This window comes from Drosophila navojoa, chromosome 4, assembly GCF_054131105.1.
Source record: "Drosophila navojoa isolate 15081-1374.11 chromosome 4, UAZ_NAV_1.0, whole genome shotgun sequence".
Lineage (NCBI taxonomy): Eukaryota > Metazoa > Arthropoda > Insecta > Diptera > Drosophilidae > Drosophila > Drosophila navojoa.
This window is the reverse complement of record NC_142892.1, coordinates 10,550,340-10,576,316: the sequence shown is the minus strand read 5'-3', so window position 1 is coordinate 10,576,316 and position 25,977 is coordinate 10,550,340. Positions and strand designations below refer to the sequence as shown.

Sequence of the window (25,977 nt, the reverse complement as noted above, 5' to 3'; positions counted from 1 at the left end):
AAGTGCAAATTGAAACGTATAAATATATAAATTGTAGAAAAGTGTGCGCAAGGCAACAAGAAATTGTGAATGCTTTGCATTTGAGTTGTCGATTCACGGCTGTGGGTGAAGGAGGAGAGCGAGAAAGATAGATAGGGAGAGGGAGAGGAAGAGAGAGATGAGGTGCAGCCACAGTCATTTCATTGAAATAAAAAACACTTAAGCAGCAACTACAGCAGCGACAATGCAGCAAAAAAAGAAATATAACAAAAAAATAAAGTGCCAATAGAGCAAAAAGAAAGAAGAGTGAGAGAGAGAGAGAGACAGCGGCAGGGATAAGTAGATGCAGAATGAAGATAAAGAATGCGCAGCAGCCGCGGCAAATGAAAATGCGATGGCAGCTTCATTAAAATTTTTTGGTTTTCGTTTCAATTAAGTTGCGGTTAGTGGCCGGAAAATGCGGGCGAAAAGGAAAACCCAGTAGGGAATAATAGAGAAAGAGCGAGAGAGAGAGAGAGAGAGAGAGAGAGGCAGGGGGAGGCAACGCGAAATTTAAGTGCTGCTTAGCTCTACTCGAAGTCTCATTGCTTAAACACACAGTCTATAAAATAGATTTTACTTGTGCTTTGTACTTTGTAGTATTTAATTTTTAAATATTATTATTACCTATTGTATATGGATATATGTATATATAGTACCAATCCATCGTGACTTGCAAGTTGAAGTAAAATAAACAAATAATGAGCACAAAGTTCGTATAAATATTGTGACACCTTTTTGTTGAAAATGATTTGCTGCATTAGCTGAGGCTTAGGTCATAGCCACAACTAATGTCAGTCATTGCTTGTTTAATAGCTGCAACAACAACAACAACCACCTACAACAACAGCAAGTAACATTGTAACTAACATCTAAAGCTCGCTGTGTATTTTGTGATCTAATGCGCTACTTTGTCTATTTACCTTATCCGGCAGATTAAAGTGTCACGAGCTGCCAGCTGCCCTGCGCTCGCCACTTCTCCCCCTCTCTCTCTCTCTCTCACTATCTCTCTATCTCCCTCGAGCTAGTCAATTTGCGTTTATTAGATGTACACACACACACACACACAGTGGAGAGATACAAGATACAGCTAGATGCTGCAGTAGCTACAAGTGTAGCTTTAAGATATACAGCTGCGTGCTCTGCATAGCTCTGCTTGTTGTTGTTGTTGTAGCTAGGGCAGCTGGCAACAGCAACGACAACAACAACAACAACAACAACAGTGACAACGTGCTGCTGCCTAGCCACTTGAGTGGCAAAAGCGTGCGCTCTCAACTATTTTCATAGCTTGCACTTCTGCTCCAAGTTTTTCTTTTACACATCTCTAGCCTCATCTATCGTTGCCTGCCCCTCTAGCATCATCATCTGCTGCTGCTGCTGCTGCTGCTGCTTCTACACATGCTACACTTTTTATTCAATTAACACGCTGGCTAGGCCAGTCTAGTCTAGGCAGAAGAGAAGACTAGGCAAGGCAAGGCAAGGCAGGGCAAGGCGAGGCGAGAGCCAAGTGCTTTGGCTGGCAAGGCGAATGAGACATGCATTAACAAACAACAACAACTTTGTAGCAGCTGCCAAAATTGACTTAATTTGTTAGATCTACCATCACAAAATATAAAAGCAAACAACAACAACAGCAACAACAACAACAAATATACTAAGAGCATAATAGATAAAGCGAGCAGCGCGTAGTTTCCCAAGGCATTTCGCCTGTCAATAATTAGTCGTGCATAGCTGAAATTGAGGTGCGTTTAACCCGTGTGAGAAACCCCTTAACCCATCTCTCTGTCTCTTCTCTCTTTTGTCTCTCTTTCACTTTCTCTCTAGCTCTGTCACACGCACATGACTATAAAAACAAAAGTGTAGCAAATGCAATGAGCATGCATCTTGCACTCATCAGAAGGCAAATGGCAAAAGCTAAAGGCAGGAAATGCTGCTGATGGACAAGCGGTATACCCTGTAAAATAGGGGGAAATGTGTGTAGGGTAGAGATGGAAATGAAGACCAAAGTAGTGGAGTAGTTGGGTGAAGCTAGGACTTGATCAAGGAGAGAAGTTGAGAGGAAGGAAGGAGGGGGAAAGGAAGAGAGAGAGAGAGAGAGAGAGACAAATTAAGAGCGAGATATGCATATACATATGTATATATGTATGTATAGAAGAAAGTCAGAGAGAGTGAAATAGAAAGAGTAAAATAAAGAGATGGGGAGAGAGAAAGAATGAGAGAGAGAGAGAAAGAACGGGAGAGAGATAGAGTAGAGTGAATGAATGTGAGATTATAATGGCCTAAACTAGCAAGAAAATGAAGAGAGAAGGAGAGAGGATAAAGAAATACACATATAGAGCAATAGAGAGAAGGTATTTAAGTGGGAGAAAATATTTCAGAGCAAAAATGAACAACGCAGAGACCAAAGTTTGTGGAATATGCTGAGGGAGTTAAGCAAATAAATAGAGCGTAAGGTAAAGATCCAGAGGGAGAAATGTATAACGATTATACATATATTTAGGCATAAAGAGAGAAAGAGTATACCTAGCAAAATATTTCTAAGTAGTTTCATGTAACTCAGCTATAAATATATTGTATTATTATAAATAGATTGCCAAACAGAGTGAGATAGAAATACATACAAAGAACGGCAGAGGAAGAGAGTTACAGAGAAGAACAGGCTAAATATTTGCTCATATACCAGTTTAAAGTGTTCCCAGGAACTGTCCACTCAGTTAACTACATGCTATGCACTCTCAAATTACAGGGTATACGCGCAAAGTGCAAATTGAAACGTATAAATATATAAATTGTAGAAAAGTGTGCGCAAGGCAACAAGAAATTGTGAATGCTTTGCATTTGAGTTGTCGATTCACGGCTGTGGGTGAAGGAGGAGAGCGAGAAAGATAGATAGGGAGAGGGAGAGGAAGAGAGAGATGAGGTGCAGCCACAGTCATTTCATTGAAATAAAAAACACTTAAGCAGCAACTACAGCAGCGACAATGCAGCAAAAAAGAAATATAAAAAAAATAAAGTGCCAATAGAGCAAAAAGAAAGAAGAGTGAGAGAGAGAGAGAGACAGCGGCAGGGATAAGTAGATGCAGAATGAAGATAAAGAATGCGCAGCAGCCGCGGCAAATGAAAATGCGATGGCAGCTTCATTAAAATTTTTTGGTTTTCGTTTCAATTAAGTTGCGGTTAGTGGCCGGAAAATGCGGGCGAAAAGGAAAACCCAGTAGGGAATAATAGAGAAAGAGCGAGAGAGAGAGAGAGAGAGAGAGAGAGAGGCAGGGGGAGGCAACGCGAAATTTAAGTGGACGGCGAAATTGTTATTGTTGTCAATTAAACGTGAAATGAAAATGAATATCAACGCGGCTATAATTAAGCTAATGCAGGCAAGAGCAACTCGAATGTGTAGATAGCCAAGAGAGCATGCCAATCAATTAAAGTTGACAAAGAAGTTGACTATGTATATATGTATGTATATATATATAGAGTTGCATATGCATACAAGTTGAATACATATGTATATATAGATTGTGCTAGACTTGAAACAGGAGTAGCCTAAGTCTAACTGTTCAAATGGGCATTGATGGGCATGGTAAAATATACTACATATCTGATATATTGAATATATTGAATTTTACACAACTGGAATAGAATATATAAAATAATATATGATCAAATATATGACATAATATATAATAAATAAATAATAAATAATATAATATATTTATTATAATAATTAATAATTCATATTTCGATAATTTAATATTTCTATTTCATATTGAATTTATAAATAATTTAATAATAATTTTATTTTGTTATTTATAAAGAAATTGTTATTAATAAATAAATAAATTCAATATGAAATAGAAATATTAAATTATCGAAATATTAATTTATAAAGTGAAAAACACATTCATTGAAACTGAAGTAAAGGATAAGAAAGCGCCATTGAATCCTCACTTTATGATGTCTAAGCATAAATAGTCTCAGCTAACAGTAATTCTGTTTAATTCCTAGCTATTTACATAAATTCCAGGGTATTAGCAAGCCTAATACAAGTACATACATGCTATTTGATCTCTAGCTAGTTAAAACTATCAACTTGCCTTAAGCTCAAGTTACACAGAAGTCAATAATATTATTCTAGCATGCAGTACCGGCATTTATTGGATATAAAAAATACCAAAAAGCAACTGATTTAAACAAAACAATGAAAACTGTTTACAGTTGCGTATAGTAAACAAAATAAGAAACAATATCGCAGCGATATCTGTGGCATAATAAGCAAATATCCTATATGCATAAATATATCATATAAACACACATATACACAAATTTCATATATCATATAACTGTCTGGACTAAGCAACGGCTGTTTGCCAATATTGTTTGGCTTTGATCATTTCAATGGAATCCATCAAATTTGTATGGCCAAGGTGCCAACTTGTAAAAGGCGAGCAAATGGGGCGTATGCGTAATGCGAAATAGACAGCTGGCAGAGGGCAGGCAGAGAGAGAGAGAGAGAGAGGGAGAGAGGGAGAGTGGGCGAGGGAAAGAGTTGAACTGGCCAAATGTTTGCATACTTAATGAGCCGACTTTTATGTTTATATATATACATACACACATACACACACACACACATACACACACACACACTTACACACACACACACACATACGTCGCTTTAACTGCAGCTAAATCAATAAAAACTGCAGTTGGCTTTGGCCTTTTGTGTGTGGGTGTCAGGGTAACCCAAGACATTTTGGCCATTACAACAAGTAGCTAAAGTGTCAAAAAAAAAAAAAGAGAAAAGAAACGAATAGAAGCAAAACTGGCGACAATTTTCTAAATGAAAATTTCACTCGCTGCACTTTGCTGTTTGAATTTTTCTTATTTTACTTCTCTATTTTTTTGGCACACAATTTTCTATATGATTGCGAGGCAGACAGATTTGCTACTGTTCCTCTCTCACTCTCCCACTCGCTCGCTCTGCATCTCTTTCTAGCCAGCTGACATGCTGACTTTTGTGTTTTTCCTTAATGAATTTAGTCACCTGCTTGCTCTGCCCACCTTTAGCTGCCGCTCCCTTCACACCTTTCAGCTCTATGGGCATTTTTGTGTGTACTCTGCTTATTAGATTTGTACTTTTAATTGCCCAAATAGTCGCAAATAAAAGAAAAGCGCAACGGAAATGTTTGCGCAGCATAAACGACTGTCGAATGCTCGTTCGTGTTGCAGCAAAAGTGAAAATTCCTTGATTAAATTTGGCAACGTTCCAATTTGTGGCTTAACTTGAATGAATTTGAGTAATTCTCAAACGTTTTACTTTATAGACGTGTTCATAAATTATTATGACTGTGGAAGGTTTTTTGGGTACTGCAAATATGGGGATTACTTTAGAGACAATCTGAGAAAAAAGTCAGAGATGGAGAGATCGAGTTTCGAGCTCTACTTAAACTTAACTAGTATGAACTCTATAACAACTGTCGAAAACAAACTCAACAAAACTTGAGTCTAAAATGCATGCAACTGAAAGCCAATATACTCGCTTCATTCATAAAAGACGTAGTCCAATCACATCAGCCCGAAACACATGTAGCTTTAGCATATTCTATAAATTTCGCATTTAATTGAATTTCTATTTGTTTTGCTCTCTTTGCAGGTGAGTGTCAAATTCCTTTTGCATCTGCCACGAATTCTCGACACGTGGGTGAGTAGAACTCGCCGCTCAATCTAGCCTAGTGTATGCCAAAAATGTTGAATATTCTATTCAATTTGGGTCTTAATTTCATTAATTAAGTGTAAGCGCAAGATGTGCACAAATATTTTCGACTACAGCAAAAATTTTCTCTAATTTGATAAGTGTGCCAGAGGAAAAGAGTTTTCCAAACACACTTACCCCAGAGGGGTGGCGGGGGTAAAAGTCTTGGACAAACTTTTTAAGTGAATTCAAATGTAGAAATTAATTATCGCTGCAAAAGTGAGCAAAAGTCGAGAGTCAAAATAAATAAAAAAAAAAAAACTTTTTTGGGTAAAAAAAAAAATATGAAAATATATATATATATATAAATATATATGTTTTTTTTTAAACGATTTAAATAAAAATTAAATTTTTTAAAATTTATTAATTGCGCTCAAGGCATTTTAAATATATTAAATAAATTTAAATTAATTAAAATTGTGTATATAAATATTAATAAATATTAATAGGCTATGTTTGAAGATTCCTAAATTGAAAAAAATATATATCAAATGATATAAAACATTAAAATGCTTTAAAATAAAATATTTATCATGCTGTCTACTTTCATATGATTATATATTCATTACGAATTATTTTTGGAAAATTAAAATTACATTGAGGTTGCCTAAAAAAAGGGAAACACGTCAAGTGAATTATTTAATACGCGGGGGATTTTTGCTCGGCGGAGCTTAGCAAATATCTCATGCTCAATTAACACAGGCAGAGCACTAAGAACAACAACAATAACAACAATAATAATTCTGACAGCCATAAAAAAAACTCAGACAATTCACAATAATAATAATAAGCAGCTCAATTAACGCCCGTCAAACCGAACCGAACAAATGCAGAGCTGTCGTCTATTCTAGCTGAAAAGGGGGTTGTTGTTGTTGTTGTTGGGCTATTGGGAAAGGGGTAATGCAGCGCCAGTTCAAAGTAGTTTCACATGCGAGCTGTGCTCGACGGCAATTAGAAAACGCGGTTACATCATTTCGGGCAACAGCTCGAGTTAATTTCCATTACGAGCGGAAACAGAAAAAAAACAAAAACAAAACGAAATAAACTGCTAGAAAATACCCTCACCTAACATAGATATGGGAAAAGTGCTGAAGAGTGATAGAAAATATTAAAAAAAAAAAAAAAAAAAAAATATATATATATATATATATATATATATATATATACATATTCACACTCTAGTTTCCCTTTCTAAATATCCCTTTAAAAATAAATAAATATTACTCCTTATACTATTAAATATCAAGTATACGTCATATGGGACATCCACTTTGACTAGCTCAAGTCAACTTTTCCTTCTAAACAGCCATAAATATATATGCTCCCATATCATTCCATACCATATCTGTTACTAAGATATTTCAGCAACCCAATATACCCACTTCAACATTCGGAACTGGGGTAAAAAGCATTTGTCACTCGTTTAGCATCTCTAAGTAATTTTCACAAATTTTAGTTTAGCTTTTGAAATAGTTGCAACATTTTGAGCTACATGAAAATTTGAAATTTAACACGCGCCTTTGATTTTTTTTATGTTTCATTATTTTTTTTCTCTGCTGTTAACACATTTTTAGAACTGTCAAAGGAAAACGAAAAGGGAAAAAAGTGTCGCAAATATTTTTGTTGAAAAGCTCGAGGAATTAGTTGAGACAACAATTCTCTAACTGTGTGTACTTAGAGACAACAAATTGGAAATATTAGTGTAGTTCTATTCGGGGACTCATCAATATGTACATATGTATATCTAAAATATCTGAGCTATATGTTCGACTAAATAAATCACTAGAAACTGTGGCCAAAATGAAAGACGCCGCCAAGTTTTTGCCGAAGTTTTTTAGTTCATAATTCTGGTGTAAAAAAAAAAAAAACAGAAAAAAAATGCCAACGTTTACGAATGACGCACAAAGCGTAAGGCTGAAAACGTTGCTCGTGCTAATATTTTCTTTTTTTTTATTTATATTTTAGATATATATATTTAAATAGTTGATTTAATACGTCAATGCGGAAATAAATAGAAAGAAACTTAGGTAAAAAGTAAAAAAACAGAAAAGCATAAAACGAAAATCGAAAAACTGAGCAAAGAATAGAAAACTTTAGCATGGATAAAGAAAACTTTCAGCGCTAAGTTTTCTGCGCAAAGTTTTAGCTCACTTTTCTTTTAGTTGCATTTCTTTTACATCACGATTTCTGGGACATAAACTTTTGAAATTATGGAAATAATTAGTATAATTAATCTCTTTCAAGCATTCTAACGATAATTAATCATAGCCTTTTATGATTAATATGTTGGTCAATCGAACAAATTATCCTCAAGTCAAGCAATCAATAGATCAATCTATCTGACTATCTGATAGTACTTTAATCAGTGGCGTTTGTCAATTGGTCAATCATTCAAGCATTCAGTCAATGTGTGAATCCGTCAATCCAGTTGCTTACTCAGTCAGTCAAATACTCAAATCAATCATGCTGTCAGTCTATTTTCTTCATTCAGACAATCATGCTTTGGTCAATATGTCACTGAATTACCCAAGTCTGTCACTCAATCTGCTAGTGTCATTCTGTCAAGCATCAGTCTGTCAATTAGTTCATCTGTCAATCATTCCATGCCATTCGCCTTGCCCTAAACACGGGCACAACAACAAATGGTAAAAGTTTTTGCTCTGAGATACAACAAAAGCTTTGCAGTCTGTGGTGATTGAAGGCAATTGTTTCGGCTTTATTTGGCTCGACTAGAAAATCCCCTGCTAGCATTTGCAAGCCAATTATTTTGATATAAATAATCTCCCCTGGAAGCTGCCGGTTGTCAGCTGGAGCATAAATAATGCCATTAATACCGGTTTGTGTAGGATCTAACTCAAATAAACCGACAAACCGACTGGACAGCTGTATAGCGTATGTGTGGCGCCATCTAGCGGCGACAATTGGCAGCGTGCAATGGGCTGTGCTCCGTCTCGCTCGCACTTTTGTCGTCTTTTTGTGAATGAAACGCAAATGCTTTAACACAATTTATTTATAACATTTCACAGAGATGAAAAGACTGAGAAAGAGAAAGAGAGACTGAGAGTGAGGGAGAGAGGGAGAACACACGCACAATTAAGAGCCAAAAATGTTTTCACTCCAATTCCAATTTGAATGAAATTTCTGTTTGTGGTTGTTGATTATTTGTCTTTAATTTATTTGATATATTTGCTTAATTAAGCTGGCAGCCATTGTGTCTCAATCAATCAATTGAACATATGCGTTTAATTAAATCACTGTCTGATAAGAAATTGTTTATCGATTGTGCGGCACGCATCGATAAATGGTTGTTTGATAAATAAACAAATTTGCATGGCTACTACTATTTTGTATGCTACGTTTTTATGTGTGCACGCCAGCAACACTGGCAGCAGCAGTAGCAGCAGCAGCCGCAGCAAAGCTTTCGAATTGCAGCGCCCTCTGTTGGCAGTTTGGCGTATCAACTGCAAAAGCTGACGCTTTAAAGCTTTGTTGTCTGTCGAGTTAGCGCGCGCCCCGCTCTTCCGCTCTGCTGCTTCTGCCGCTGCTCTGTTGATGTTTTCTTTTTTTCTCATGCTGTAGGCAGCTTGTCTGGCGCATCCCACAGCCGCTCTCTTTCCCTCCGCACACAAAAGTCAGACCGCGCGCAGCAACACGTGTGTAGCGCCCCCTTTCGGCCAATTGCAATTAATTTCAATTCTTTTTGCACTCTTGTTTTTGTTTTTTTTCGCGGTGTGTTGCCTACGACAACAAATTGCAATGAAATTTCGTGTTTTTCTCTGCGTCTGCCGCTGCTTCTTCCGCTGCCTCTGTTTCTCCTTCTCCGTCTGGCTCGCACACAGTGTCACATGTTGGCGCAGCGTGTCGATGCGCTGTCAACGACGTCAGCAGCGCTGCCATTAGCGGTTTCCTTTTCCTTTGCCTTCTTTTCCTTTCAGTTAGCGCGCTTCAAATTAAAGCTCAAATTTTCAACAGGTTAATAAGCCAGCAGCTGCATGGTTTAGCGCTGACTTGACCAAGTTTAATATCTATTACTTATTTTATTTTTATTTTTATTAAATTACTTAAATCGATTTCCGTTCCGATTACAAATTGACTTCAACTTTGCACCGGCTTATGTTATCATATCTTTTGGTATGTTTAGCTATGTTTTCTGTCACTCTCTCTTTTTTGACTCTTTCAAGGTGTGTATGTAGACCGGAACCGGTTGCTGATAAGATTTAACATTTGCTTTGATCATATACATATTTTCGATGCTCATCAGACATCTAAATTGATTACCATATGAATGCGCGTATTCCATTTGCTATTTATATGACTATTTTTATACGCTTCTAACGGTACTTTGATAGATTCTAGTTTTGTTGTTTTAGTGAGTAAATAATTTAGTATTTGTTTATGCTAAATTGTGAAATATATGCTAATAGATAAAACAACAGAAATGTATAGAGCTTGGGCCATGGAAACACATCTATATAAAAGTAAAAAGAGTTTAAGAGAAAGAATGCATAGAGTATTTGTTGTATATGTGCATATTCATATGTCTCATCCCAACTAACAAGCTAAAAAACCTATTCAAATTGCCCATTAAAAATATGGACTTTAATGCTCCACTATATCGACTTGCTCCATATGATATATAGTCACTATAACTATCTAGTATATCTTTCAACTGGGTCAACTGATTATTGCTACTCAACATTTATGGCGCCATGAATGTAAAAAAAAAAAACAACGTTTAAGCACATCTCAAATAATTGTTCGAGTGCTGCAAGTTGAGAGCACTCGAATGGCTGTACAGTAAAGCACGTGTATAACGACTGACAGCAACTATTAATAGTCGTCGAATGCAAATGCATATGTGTGCGTCTATTTGCCTCCCTCTCTCTCTCTCTCTCTATTACTCTCTGTGTGTTCAATTAGGCTATGAACAAAAAATGTAAATTATAATAAATAAACAACAATGGGTAGCGGGCAAACAAGCGCTAACTGCCTAGCCCTCCCCTTCATTGACACGCCCCCATTTGTAATTGTTACAATTATTTTGTTTACTTTGACAGGCAATAGCAAAGTGCTCAAAGGCTGGGAGTGGAAGTGTGAGAGAGCGAGTCAGATGGAGTGAACTATTATGCTCTCTTGCGTCTCACTCAACTCAACTCTTCAGTTATTTTTGCGTGTTTGCTTTCTTGCAAGTCAAACTTTCAGTATGTGTGTGTGTGAGTCATTGATGCGGCTGCTTTTGCTTGCTGTATATATATATGTGTGTGTGTGCGATGCATTGCTTTAGCCTGCAAGAAAATAATAACAGCAACAACAACAACAACAACTCTGCATTCGTCTAGCGTATTGTTTATGCTTTGCTTATTCTTCGTGCTTCGCGTATTGTCGTAGCGTCTAGGCTGCGGCGCTCTTCCTCTTTGCTATTTTGAGCGTTTGTTTTGTTCTCGCGCGCGCTCATTCTCTCACTCTGCTCGCTCACTGTGCTTGACTACGCTCATTCATTGCGGTACTGCAGGCAAGTATTTATGTGTGTGTGCGTGTGTTTGTGTGTGCTTTTGATTACACACACACAAACGCACATATACATATATATACACAGTTGCCCGCTCGCATTTACACACATGTGCAAAACGGAGGCCGGCGCACGTGGTAGCTAAACGTGATAGTACAACAACAATACAACAACTGACAGCAAAACAAATAGAAAACCTGACAACGATGCGGCGACGACAAACGACGCGACGTCGCAGCAGCTGTTTGTCGCTTCGCTTGCGCCGCAGCCGCTGCTGCTGTCGGCACCGACGCGTCGTCGCTGGCGTTGACGGCAACGCATCGTTTGGCAACTGTTGCCAGCGCCTGTTGCTCTGATTGGTGAACGACGCACACGAAGCAGCTGCGCCAATGGCAGCGCACGCTGTGGGAATCCTTTACGCTTCGCTGCGCCCTATTGGCAGACGCACGACCCACAGCCAGGAGATTCGGCAAACAACGAACATTAGCGACTTGTTGCTGTGCACTCGAAAATAAACGGATCACGGGCTGTATGCTTGATTTGTTTGCCAGATGCGTACCGTTCGGATTTGATTGAGTGTGGGGAGTGGGGAAATGCAAAGAGAGAGGCAGCGAAGGGGTTGGGCTGTTGACATGTGAAACAGCTAAGCTGCTTGACGAATCTTAAGCTCAGCTCAGCGTGAACGAGTGCAAGGCCTCACAATATATTTAAAAATAGTTGTTAATCTATTTATGGCATAAGCAAACCTATATATTTTTAAATGCGAGCATTTAAATTTAGATTTCAGTTAATTGATAAGCATTCAATACTATTTTTAGTTTCGATTTATATAATTAATTACAGTGCTATACACAATATATTGTCATTAGCTTTTCTATATTTAAATTTGTTTTCAATTAATCATGCTAAGTAAATTTTCCATTTTAAGTTTGTTTTATTTCGATTTGCTTATATTATAATTTGCCTAAGTACGTTTCTCTTTTTAGATATTTATTCATTTCGTTCTCTACCCATATTTAAATCTTATGCTCTGAGCTTTTAATTTAATATTAATAATTTAAATGTTCTTTGTTTCCTTTACATTGTTCCATTTCCATCGTTCCACTTGCAGAGTTCCATTTCCAGTGCTCCTTATCACAGCTTTTCTTAAGGGTTCTTTCTTTCGTTTCCAAGAGCTTTACCTAGTATATATGCCTAGATAGTTCTACGGCTTTACATCACTGATAGCCAATGGAAACTTCGCGAATCGAGTGTCTGCTCAGAGGCCCTAATGAATTCGCCAGAAAAGTAGATAAATTGGCAAATTAACTGGACATTTAATTGATTGCAAAAAAAAAAAAAAAAACACTCACACAATTTTTATGTACAGCGCTTAATTAATATAATTTCTAATAATAATAATGATGGCAATAATGGAAATTATTTGCCTTCGAATCACGCTGCACCTGGGGCTTATAAAGGTCGTCAAGGCAACACCCGAAAGCAAGCAGATGCAAACGAATCTTTCCATGAAATTACGCATACGTCACGTGTTGCAAGCCAATTAATTTGTTTGTGCGCGTGCCACACTCAAAGCTCGAAGCTCACCATCGTCATCGATACTTTAATCACTTTTGTGGCACAAACACGCAGAACGGGAGAAAGAGAGTGTGTGTGTGTGAGAGAGAGAGAAAGCAATTAGAACAGGAAACGGAAGACTTGCAGCGTTCAGCTTTTGTCTATGAGGTGGCCGCTGCTGTTGCTGTTGTTGTTGTTTATTTTTGCTAACTGTAAGGGAGAGTAAGAGAGAGAGAGAGAGCGCGAGCTTGCACATATTTTTAGCTGTGTGCGTGCGTGTGTGTGTTTAGCTACTTTAACTATGCCAAATGCAACGAAACGTTCAACGTGCGCGCCATCGAGTGCCTGTGTGTGCATATGCATGTGCCTCTGCCTCTGCCTCTGCCTCTGCCACTGTCTCTGCCTGTGTATGTGTATGCGTGTGTGCGCGCTTAGCTGACTCTCAGTCTCAGCTGCCCTGTGTGTGTGTGTGTGTGTGTGTGTGTGTGTCCCGGTGTGTTCACAACACGTGCTTAGAACTTTGCTAGACGTTGGGCTTTGGGTCATATTGGAATCCGCGTGACTTTGTCGCCGCTGCCGCTGCCGCTGCCACAGTCGCTGTCTGCTGCTGGCAGCGCTGCTCACTCGCTGTCGCTCAGTGAATTTTCAGCGCGCTGCGCTGCGCTGCCGTTGACACTAATGTTTGTATTTATTTATATAGAAATTATTTATTATTACTTTTTTACGAACTAGCTTTTTGCGCCATTTATCAGTTGGCTTAGAGAGAGATATATGTATATGTGCAAATGTATGTATGACTGTATATATTATTTTATTTTTTTATTAAAGGGCCTCCCTTCACTATTTACGTAATTTTTTAACTTACTTGCAGAAAATTGCAATTTACGCTGCGGCACTTTTATTATTATTTCTCTCTCTCTCTCTCTCTCTCTCCTTCGCTTTTTTTTGCCTCTTGTAGGCGTTTTGCGACAAACAGCGCTGCCAGCGTGTGCAGCAACTGCACTGGCAGCGCTGCTAGCGAGGGCAGCGACTGAGACTGTGACTGTGACTGAGACTGCGGCTCGGCCATGGCTACGACTGTGGCCCGGCATTCGTTCACATCGCGTTCTCATGTCCAAATCGTTCTCGTTCAACTGCGCGTGCGAGTCTAACGTGAAAACCTGTGAAGAAATTTCCAGCTAGAAAGAAAAATAAAAATATTCAAATAATACAAAATACAAACTAAACTAAATACAACATGCTAATCAATATAAATATTTATTCAAACACTGTAAAATTCCTAGGGCAATCAAGAATTGCGCATTGAGTCGAAAGAAAGGCTTTTCAAAGGTGCAAAGTTCTGGAAAGCAAGTGCAACGCAAATAGAAAAACAAATCAAATCAAATCTACAACTGATCGTATATTATATATACCCACATACATAGTACATATGAATCTATAGTAAAGAGAACAAAAGTGAACAGTGATTGTGCTCTGGTGTCAAATATCAATACATATATACCTAATATGGAAAACACATAAATAGTTATAGATATTTCTATCTGTAGCATATGCCAGCAACAGCGCTAAAGTTACGGATCTAATTGCAAACAGTTTAATTTTAATTTTAATTACAACAACAACAACAACTACAAAACAAACGCAGCAAATCCAAAATTCATAAAACAGATCAATAAATTAGAAAAGGTATTAATAAAAAATTAATAAAAAATAAACAAAAATATACTAAATAAAACAAAAATTAAAGATTTTAATTTTTAAAAATTCATTGCATTATTTAAAAATATTTTTTTTTTTAATTTTATAAACCTAAATAAATACAAAAATATTATTAAAACGAAACCTAAAATTAAAAATAAAACTAAAAATTTAAAATATAAATTTTTTACATAAAACTAAAAATTAAATTAAATTTTAAACAATTTTTTAATTTCAAATTGAAACTTTTTATTTACATTTAAAAAAAAAAATCCAAGTTAAATTCGAATTAGATTTTTCATATCAAATCCTAAACTACAATTTGTAAAACGATATTTTTATTATAATCAAAGATTAACTAACTTGGATGCGTCAAGATTTGCATTTGAGAAATATAAATATACATACATATATATAAGTATAAATATACCTATATATATTCATATAAAGAATGCCTTTTCTTATTTCTTATCGCCGTAACCACCAATGGAAATAGAATCAGACTAAAGAAAGCTCACAACAAACCGAAACACATCAAACACTGCTCATTATGCATGCTCATTATCATTAGCATTATCATTATCATGATCATTAACAGTAAACTTATTAGCCAAAAGAAAATGTACTAATAATCGCATTTCCCTATGAAAGCAAAAATGTTTGCCATATTTTAGATATTACAATTAAACAAAAAAAGAGAAAAAACTAAAAGCAGTGTTGATAAACAGTGAAAGATGCGCACAGCTTTAGGCAGTTGGCCAAAGTTTTCATTGCTGTGCAGCAAATACAATCACGCCGATCACAAAGACGTCGCCACTTAAGCGATATTAAGATAACAAAAACAACTGCAACTCAAAGCCAAATCAGTGTTAAGAATACAGTGTTGAACAATGTCTTCGGATACCAACTCGTGCGCCGGCTTCTTTGTTCAGGAGCACGCAAATGCGACGCTCTCGCAATACTTTCAGCAGCTCAACTCGCAGGTGGCTGCAGTTGTAGCCGGCAACAGCAGCAGCGGCAGCAGCAATAAGGGTGCCAACAGCAACAACAACAACAGTAGCAGCAGCAGCAGCACCGGCAGCAACAACAACAACACCAACAACGGCAGCGGCAGCAGCAGCGGCGGCAACAGCGACAGCGGAAACGATGGCAGTCTGTCCGGTGCGACGGCAGCAGCAATGGACAACCATCGCAGCAGCGTCAGCAGCAACGATTCCGGCAAGAGCAGCAACAGCAACAGCTCTTCAACAACAGCAGCAGCAGCTGCAGCCGCCGCAGCAGCAGCAGCGAATGCCTGGAACTTGCAGCAGCAGCAAACAGCAGTGCTGCATCATCATCATCATCAGCAACAGCAGCAGCAGCAGCAGCAACAACAGCAGCAGCAACAGCAACAGCAGCAGCTGCAGCAACATCATGTACAGCAGCAACATGCTGCTGCTGTGGCTGCAGCTCAACAGCAATTGCAGCAGCAGCAACACTCACATCACGCGCAGCAGCAACATGCACACCAGCAACATCAGCAGCAACAGCAACAGCAGCAGCAGCATCAACTGCAGCATCAGCAGCAACATTCTCAGCAACATCATCCACATGCACACAATCCACACTTGCATCCACATCATCCGCACCAGCAACAGCTACACCAGCAACATCAACATCAGCAGCAGCAGCAGCAGCAACAACAACAGCAACAGCAGCACCAACATCATGCTGCCCAACTGGCACACACACTCTCCTCCGCAGCAGCTGTTGCCGCCGCAGCATCCAACACCAACACCCACTCAATCTTTGGCACCGGCAATTTCCACTACAAAACCAACAATTCGTGGACGTTGCCAACGCTCAGCTATCAGCGCATCTATCAGGAGAACTCGCATTATCATCAGCGCAGCAGCAGTTTTATGGAGGCCCAAAGCTCGACAAACGAGGCAGCGGCGGCGGCAGCAGCAGCTGCTGCGGCCACGGCTGCTGCAACGGCGGCTGCTGCTGCTGCGGCGGCAACAGCAACAGGCAATGGCAACAACAGCAGCAACAACTCAACTGATAACCACAGCACCAGCAACAACAACAACAACACTAGTAGCAACACCAACACCAGCAGCAGCAACAACAACAACAACAGCAATGCATCAGCAGTGCAACACGTGGCAAGTGCTGTGGCAGCTGCAGTCATTGCCAACGAGCAACAAAACCATTTGAACAGCTTAAAGGCTCGCTTTCAGCCATCCAGCTCAGGTGGGTCCTCGCAGCCAGAGCAGCAAATACTAGAAATACTACCATAAATATAGTATTTAAGTAAATTTGTTGTTAACAAATGCAAAATACAAAATATTTATACAGCTGTAGTCAAGTTCGCGCAGACTTGAATATTGTTTAATAATGGGTTTTTCCATTACAAAGCTTATTAGATTACAAATAGAGCAAATGCTGTTAACAGAAATGTTAAAGTGCAGCTCAGATGTGTTTATTAACATTGATCGACAGCTGTAAAGTAAGCGAAGCTGTTAACAGAGCAAAGGGAAATTATCTGAAGCTGTTAAGTTAGTGCAGTGCTAAGTAGGTTTTAGCAGCTGTTAGCTTTAGCAGATAAATTTTTCTTAACAGTTGCTTCTGCACACTTACTGGTAAGGCTTGCTAGTAAGGGTTGCTATTAGTAAGCTGTTAACTTGGTGTATTCACAAGGTATAAAGTATACAGTTCACATTTCCAGTCAAATTTTCTTCTTTGCTGTGGTGTTTTGGTAATATAGATTCATGCATTAAAAAACTGTTTTAATTGCAAATTAAAATTCAGTAAAGCTACGTTTTATGGTCATAGGAACAAATTGAAATTCTTAATTCGATCGTACTTAAAAAGCAATAATAACATAAACATAAACTCGCAGAAAAAAGAATATTAAAAATATTTTTATTATGTTATTATTTCGTTTTCAATTTATTGTTTTCTCAGTTTTTTTTATATTTTCATAGAATGAATTCTTTCTTAGGCGAATTGCTTGGCTTAGTATTTTCTTTATATTCTTTTACATTATGCAACTATGTTAACATTAAATGTTATTCGCATAATATAATAATGTAAGCGATAATGAAATATATTTAACTGAGCTGCCAGCTTTAAATTCGTCATATATATTGCAAGAAAAAGTATAGAGTAGTCAGCATTATCTCGTTCTAAATGGAATTACACAAATGTTGTCATACTTAAATATATATCTATTCATATATATATATAATTTGTGCCTAGTCACAATTTATGACAAAATATTTATGATAAATGAATGATTATTATTATTTGCATTTACATAAATTGTTTAGCCCAGCCTCACTCTAATTATTCAAATCACCTGCTCTGCTTACTGTAATCTAGCCATCTCCTTCTTATTTTCTCATTCTCTCTCTCTCTCTGTCTCTCTCGCTCATCTGTTATCTGTTTGCTGTTGAATCTTGAATGTCAAAAAAGCTTGCAGCGCACACGTGAGCGTGTGTAGCTTGCAGTCTCCTTTTCCCTCTCTCTCTCTCTCTCTCTCTCTCTCTCTCTCTCTCTCTCTCGTTCTCTCCTTTGCTAGCTGCCTCCGCTGTCTGCGTCATGCCCTGCCTATCGCAATAAAAACTTAATTAATATGCGCACAAAACTTTGCTTTTGCGCTTCGTTTGCATTTTTGCAGCTCGCTGTTTTGTTGTTGTTGTTGTTGTTTGTGTGTTGTTGCTGTGATATTTGACTTATCATTTGATAAGTTACGACCTACGGCAAGCAATCGCAATGCCTTATGGCAATTAGAAACGGGTTGAAGTGAGGTATATTAGGCATTTGAATGGAATATAAAATTGCCGTATATAAACGTAAAAGTTGTAACAGATCGTTATATATTAGTCCAGAGCAGACAGAGTAATCTAGAATGAATATAACTATACTAACTCTGGGAGTCTATAACTCAACCTCTCTCGATCTTCGTTCTATAAATTTCAATTTATCTCTTTCTATATCTTTTTATGTCTACTTAAATAAAAGTTTTATCTATGTATATATAGGGTATCGTCTAGCCGTGGCTTTATTTATTACTTAATAATCTCTGTCTGCCCTTACCGCTTCTCTCTCTGTCTCTCTTTCACTCCTCCCGCTAATGAGATAGTAATTCATATGTATCTGTGCATGCCCTTATTCTACTCTCTCTCTCTCTCTCTCTTTCCCTCTCCCTCCCTCTCTCTCTCTCCCTCCCACACACACATTAATTTCACACTCGTCTCGCATGCAAATTATCATTTCACACTTGCATTTTGCGCTGGAAAATTGTTTGACAAGTTGTGAAATTTACGATTTTTAATAAATCAAGTGGAAATTAGCACAGCTTTTCGCAATGGCTGCTTAACGGCTCCACTATACGCTACATTTGCAGTCCAGGCTGGCCCACAAATGGGGTCAAATGGTGAGCTGTCTCTGCAGCGCATCAGCTGATTAGCGAAGAAGAAGAAGCAGCGGTAGCTGCAATTCAATTGACAAATGGCATCAAATGTTTTCCATCATTCAAACAAACACACACACACACACACTCACACACACATCGCGCGCTTTTCTTTGACCAATGCGCGGTTCTATTTTCCCATTTTGGCAGCGAGGTCAACCTTTGAGCCTCTTCTCTTCTCTTGCTGGCCAAAATCCATTCGCTTTGATTAGATTTTGAACTAAAAAAAAAAAAGCCTAAATTGAAAATGGCCTAAAATGCGCTTTTCCATATGCCAAAGCTGATTAAATGGAAATAAATTATGGAAAATTACGATTATGAAATGTTTATTGAATATGTTTTTTGCCAAGCCAAAGGCCGCGTAAAATATGATTTGTGAAATACCCTGCAAAAGCTGACTGAAGCGATCCCTAAACTTGAAGATTTTACGATATTTGTAATGTAAAAATAGAAGAGTGTTACGAAGCATTTCCAGACAGAAGTGTCTGGACAAATATTTGTAATGAAAATACTAAAGCATTTTTATTATTAGATTAAATTTGTTATTTATTGTATTAATATTAGTTTAAGTGTTGGATAATTAGCGTTTACTGGGAAATTAAATACTACAAAAGGCGAGCGAGAGATGAGTTTCTTCTTCTTCTCAGATAACGACTAGGCTAGCAGCAGATCTATAGATAATATTGACTAAAGTACATTCAGCTAGACACAAATTATATAGGTGTCACACCTTTCTCTCTCTCTCTCTCTCTCTCGCACTCTCTCTGTCTTTGCTCAGTCAATAACTATAATTGAGTTGCATTTCCCATAAAAATCATTAAGTTTTGTGCATTCCCGCTGCCCACACAGTGCAACGCTTGCACCCTTGCATTTACATTTGCATTTGCATTTGCTACCCACCCCCAAGCCGTCATCCAACTGTCTATCATCATCATTAATGCATTGCTCAGTCGAATACGATCGAAAACGTAAGCTGAAGAGGAGCTTCAGCCAATACGATATAATACGATACGATATTTATATACGATATATGATATGATACGGTGTTTGGGTTCGGTTTCGGTTTCGGTTTCGATTTCGATTTCAGCTTCAGTTTTTCAGTTTTTTGTTTCGCGCAGCTCGGGTGAAATTTTTTCAAGTTTATTGCAAACAATTGAATTAGTTTTATTTCATTTATGTTTTGTTTGCAGTTGTTGTTGTAGTTTTACTGCTTTAAATACTCTAGAAGCTATAGCAAATGGGGTACATAGATGACATTCCCAGTGATACAGTTTTGGTGTCATTACTAAGCGAGTGAGTGACCATGCAGAGTTACAGTTTGAGAGCCACAAGCGCTGATATACATACAACTGTAGAGCCGACCTGAAGAGTAAAGAGAGTACAGAGCACAGATTTGGAGCCACTGTTTAACACCTGCAGTTTTACAGTCATAGGCTAGCAGCACATCAGCTTAAGAGCAATAACTCTACATAGTTTGAAAGCCACTGAGAGCATAAGCAGCTTTAAGCTCTTCCTTTCCTTCCACACAGAGCATCATACAGTCGTAGCATTTGGATTCGTTGTTTCAGTGGAAATTACAACAACAAATGACCTTTTCAAGACATTGTTGATGCAGCTACTGCTGCTGTGTGGGCAGAGGCAGCGCTGCAACTGAGACGAATTTCGAATGCGACTGCGACTGCAACTGCGAAATGTGAAATGCGCCATGGGAATGGGAGAGGGAGATGGCGGATAACGGGCCGACGAAGGGGAGACTGCCCACTGCCAATGCCAATGCTAGAAAATGGGGAAATGGGCTGGCTGCGGGCGCTGTAAATGGCAATGGGAGCGGCAGGCTTTTTATAGTCGCCGTGGGTGGGCTATGAGTGAAATTACCCCTATGTACATTGCATTTAAGCATTCTGTGTTGCTGTCAACTTTTCATATTTATTAATTTGAAACAATTTTGTATTGCTCTCATTGCAGGTAAGCATCAAATTGTGGCATGGCTTTGTGTGTGTTGAATGTAGCGATTGGGTCCCAAACGTGACTGAGGACTGCATTTAGCTTAAGCTCGTTCATCGTTTACCGCATTTTGTAGAGTCGAGTGTTTATTGTCATGGGTAAGCTTGTTATTGTTATCACATTGTTGTATTAAATGGTCGTGTGTGTGGTGTGTGCTGTGTGCCGTGGGCTGTGGGCAGAGGCACACATCGAAAGCGCACTCAAAGCATTTGCAGGCGAAAAAGCTTTTAAGTCATCACTCAAACTAAAAGCAGCGCAGTCGACGCCGGCATCGCGCTGCCTCTCTGCTGTGTGTATCTGTGTGAGTGTAGAAAATGTAAAACAAGCATCGCTTCCGCATGCAGTCGATGGCGACAGCGCAGCTCATGCGAAGCGTAGCGACAGCTTTTTACGAACTTTGGCGCAGGCTGCGCGAAAGAAAGTAAACAGTGGAATGCGCAAAATACGCTGAAATGTAAAATAGTCAGCGAGAGCGAGCGTGCGCCCCAGCCAGCGAGCGAGCGAAAGACAGAGAGAGAGAGAGAGTGAATGTGTGTGTGTGTGTAAGTGTATGTGAATGAGTGAGAGCAGTGGACGTCGCTGTGGCTGAGGCTGTCGCTTATATTTGCTTTCGGTTTCAAGTTTGGCTTCGACGTTGGCTGCGCAGTCGCCGTTAACATTTGGCTTTGGCGCTTGCTGCGTGGGGCAGTTTTTCGTTGTGCTTTTGTTTTGTTGTGTATTTTGGAGCCGATCTGAGCTGCGTTGCAAGAGGCGCACAGCGCGCGCGTTCACTCAACGTTTGCAGTCCGGCGGCACCGGTTCGGTTCACGGCTTCATACAGCACAGCGCAGCAGGCAGACTAGCAGACAGACGACAAACAAAAAAAAAAAAAAAAAAAGCGAGTCTTAATAGTTCCCCCCAAAACAAGCCCCTACTCTTCCCCTTCCTCGACGACTGCGACGCGCGTGTCAACGTCTCTGCGTCTCTGCGGCTGCTTTCGAATTCGTGCGAACTTGTGAACTTTCGTTTTTTCGGCAACGGCAACGGCAACAGCAACGGCCAAAGGATTGGATATATATCATATAAATTATAATGTATAAATATGTATAAAAAAGGAAAATATGTGTAAAGTTAAATGCACAAGGAAATGCAGTGAAAATGGGAAAACTATGCTTTGTAGTGCAGTGTTAATTCAAAAATCTACCCAAAAACTTTGCAGCTAAAGCAAAAATAAATAAATACATACATATATACATACATATATATGTTTAAATAAATTAAGCTAGTTACACAGTGATACCAAGTGCATTAAAATAAAAATAAATAGAAATTAATGCAAAATAAATATAAACAATAAATTAGAATTCATATTTATTAAAAATATAATGCACCACAACCCCCACAATCCACAAACAAATAAATAGCAAAAAGCGCATAGCAACATTTGTTGTTATTTTTTTTTTTTGCGCTACTCATTCAAGGTCAAACTTTTCTCATACAAACGTCGACTGCGACGGCAACGGCGACGACGGCAGCGAGAACCCCTTTAAACGGCAGCCAAAGCCAAAGCCCAGTCGCAGCGCCAATAAGTACGCGAAATAGTTGACAACAACTACAAAGCGAGCGCACACACACATCATAATAATAGAAAAAAGGCAGAGCACAAAGCAAAAAAAAAAAAATAACAAAAATAAAACAACAGCAATAGCAATAGGAATAGCGTAGGTAAAGGCAGCGCCGCGCCGCGGCAGAAGCGTCTACAATTGAGCATGCACAAAAGCGAATTGAGAAGAGTTTTTGCTGTTGTATTTTTAGCGTGACGCGCTCAGAAATTCTGTAAGCTCTCTCAAAGCTGCGCTTGCTGTCGCAGTTAGAACAGCTAGCGACTGCGACTGCGACGCGCGTGCGATAAAAAGCTTTAATATTGTTTGTTTTTTTCTTTTTTTTTTTTTTTCTTGTATGTATATTTATAAATATATATTGTTTTTTATTTTCAAGCGTGTCCGCTTTGAAATTTAGTTCCAATTACAATTTTCCACCTATTCTTTATTTTTTTTTTGCTTTGTGCAATAAAAACAATTCATGCAGCGCAGCAGCGACAGCAGCAGCATTGCTAGCAACAATGTTGCAGCACGCCTTTAGCCTATGAAATATAAACAATAGCAACATAGCAATAGACAAAAGCAAGCAAAAAAAGAGAAAAAATAAAAATTAATAAAAAATAAAAATTAAAATAAAAACTTAACCGTTAAGCTGGCAACAATGAGAATGGACTATCAAATGCCGCCGCCACCTTTGGCGCTGCAGCAACAACAACAGCAACAGCAACATCAGCAGCAACAACAAACACATAATGTTCTGCAGCATCAACAGAATCAGCTGCAGTTATTGCAGCAGCAACAACAGCAACAACAACAGCAGCAGCAGCAGCAGCAGCAACAAATGCTGGGCAACATGTCGCAAGGAACAACATTGCCACCATTGAGCAGCCTGCCGCTGCAGGTGGTACATAATTTGCCCCATTTGCTGGCTGGCAACGCGAACAACAACAGCAACAACAATGCGAATCTCACTGGCAACAATGTATCCTGCAACAACAACAACAACAGCAACGTCAGCCAGGCTGGCAACAATTTGCTGCGCAACAGCATGCAACATCAGCAGCTGCTCAACAATCTCAGCAATAACGGAACCAACAACAACAACAATAACAACGCTGGCAACACTGGCAACGCGGGCAATGTTGCCAACGGTGCATTGCCGCCGCCCACACAACTGTTGCAACATCACTTGCAACATTTGGCACATGTCAATGTGAATGCAGCGGCTGCTGTTGTTGCCGTTGCCGCCAACAATCTCAGCAACAATCTGCAACATGTTGCCAGCAACAACAATAGCAACAACAACAACACTATACTCAACCACAACAATCTCAATATCATCATCAATAATCACACCTCCAACAACAACAACAACAATCCAGCAACACCAAATGCAAATCTCGCAACGGCCACGCCCACTGTGAACACCGCCGCCGCTGTGGCACAGCAGCAACAGGCGCATGAGAATAGCCTGGTCAACAGCCTTGTGGGCGTCATTAATGGCAACAGCAACAGCAACAACAACACCAACACCAGCAATAACAACAACAACAACAACACCAGCAACAATAACAACAACAATAGCAACAACAACAACGGCGACGAGAACAATCGCTGGACACAATTTCAGGTGCAACAGCTGTGGAAGCAACATGCAAACTATTTGAATGGTATGATACGAGCAACATTTTACATTTTCTCTAGATAAACATTAAGGCACGATAGCAACTTGTTGCTGTTAGTGCAGTATTCCTGCTTAGGCACATGTTTTAAGAATGTTGCTAAGCCTGGCTTAGTCATATGTTGCAGCGAAATGAATTCGAAGTGAATGTTGCTGCTGAAAATGGAAAAGTTTGCGGGCAACTACCAAAGGATATTTAAGTGCATAGAAAAGTTGCTAAAGTAAAGCAACATGTTGCAATTAGGACATGTTGCGCTGCCATAGTCAGCTATAGCAACATGCTGTGAACATATTGTTTAGGTACATGTTGCCAACACGTATTATTAGGCATTATTTGCAAATAAGCAAGCGGCAACTTTCTTCTATATTGAGTAGCTGAGTTGGTTGAGCAACATGTTGCTAGGATTTACACCCTTCCACAGTTAGGCAACATGTTGCTTTAAAGGCAAAAATAAGTGCTCGACTTGTTCAATTGAATAGCATAATAAACATGTAAAATATTGCTGCTAAGGCTTTACTCTAGCAACATGTTGCTATCAGCAATAATAAAAGTTGCTGATGTCCAGCTTAGTTTTCCATATTCTTTTGCTCTCTAGAAACGTGTTGCTTCTATAACGCTCTACTTATTGCCTCATTGCGTAACCTTGGTTTCATTTTGGCCTCTTCCTGCTCTGGCCACATTTGATAGCATGCTCGACTAATTATCGCCCACTAATGACCCTGATTAGGTGTCAAAGTCAGCTTAAATCGATTGTCTGACGGGTGTACATACATACATACATATTTCCTTAATGCTGCTCTATGGGTTCATTGCGGTGCGCTGACATTTTCCCATTTTCTAGCCATTTCCGCATTTGCTGCCACTGGGGCGGTGAGCTTTGAGTCAAGAGTCTCAACTTTCAACTAAACCTTTTGACACTCTCCACACACACACACACACACAGAGTCACTTGAGTTCCACAATCACTTTTGCTTTCAGTTTTTGGCCCCCGCAAGGGCTGCAACAACAGACAACTTTCGTTTCATACACACACACACACTTACATGCATATGATATCTGTTTATCTGTCCAAAAAGTCAACTTTTGTTTCATTTGGCTTAGCAAAAGTCCAGTCGATCGGCAGCTGCGGCCTTTTGTTATCGCCAAGATAGAAGTCCGGCTTTTGCGGCACAGACAATCGCAACAAAGGAGCAACTCCCCTGACCTCTGCCTACCTCTTTCTTCCTCTCTCTCTTTCGCTCTTTCTGCAAAATTGTCGCATAATTAATAAATGTCCGGCAATATTTATTTAACTCTAGTTGTTTTATTTTTCGACTGCCCAAAATGCGTTTTTACTTTCATTGAGTCGACTTTGACTTCGTCGCCGTCGTCGTCGTCGTCGCTGTTAGCGTCAGCGGCAGCTGCTCGGCGACTGCGACTGCGACGCCGCCTGAGCAACATCACAAAAATGAACTTTCACTTTTTTTCGGCAGTTTTTAAATTCATTTCTTTCTTTCGTCTTCGTTTTTTGATATTTTTTCTTGGCATTTTATTTAATTTTTTTCGTTTTTAGTTATTTCTTATATATGTATATATATATATTTATTTTTTTCTTTCTTGTCTCTTGGCAACATAATTTTTGTGTGGCGCTTCTGCTTTTTGGGAAACATCAAATGTCACTGCATCATTTTATCCATACCAAAAATGTATAAAATGTTTCGAAAGTTTTTAATTTTTTTTGC

General features: G+C 38.8%; 1 protein-coding gene across 17 annotated transcripts in view; it reads left to right on the top strand.

The window, feature by feature from the left end:
• Positions 1–25,977, top strand: part of Pdp1 (PAR bZIP family member Pdp1) — a 62,827-nt gene that overhangs the window by 22,943 nt on the left and 13,907 nt on the right. For 2 of the 17 annotated variants that reach the window (XM_089258795.1, XM_089258788.1), the window contains exons 1-2: positions 14,345–14,519; positions 15,183–16,766. The exons of 5 other annotated variants lie outside the window; for them this stretch is intronic. In XM_089258795.1, the coding sequence (XP_089114921.1) occupies positions 15,422–16,766 (1,345 nt within the window). In that variant the 5' untranslated portion in view covers positions 14,345–14,519; positions 15,183–15,421. Of the gene's footprint in view, positions 1–14,338; positions 14,520–15,034; positions 16,767–21,106; positions 22,068–22,212; positions 24,245–25,977 lie in introns of those variants that run through there. 10 more of the 17 variants (XM_089258790.1, XM_089258793.1, XM_089258792.1 and 7 more) reach the window with 10 other exon arrangements.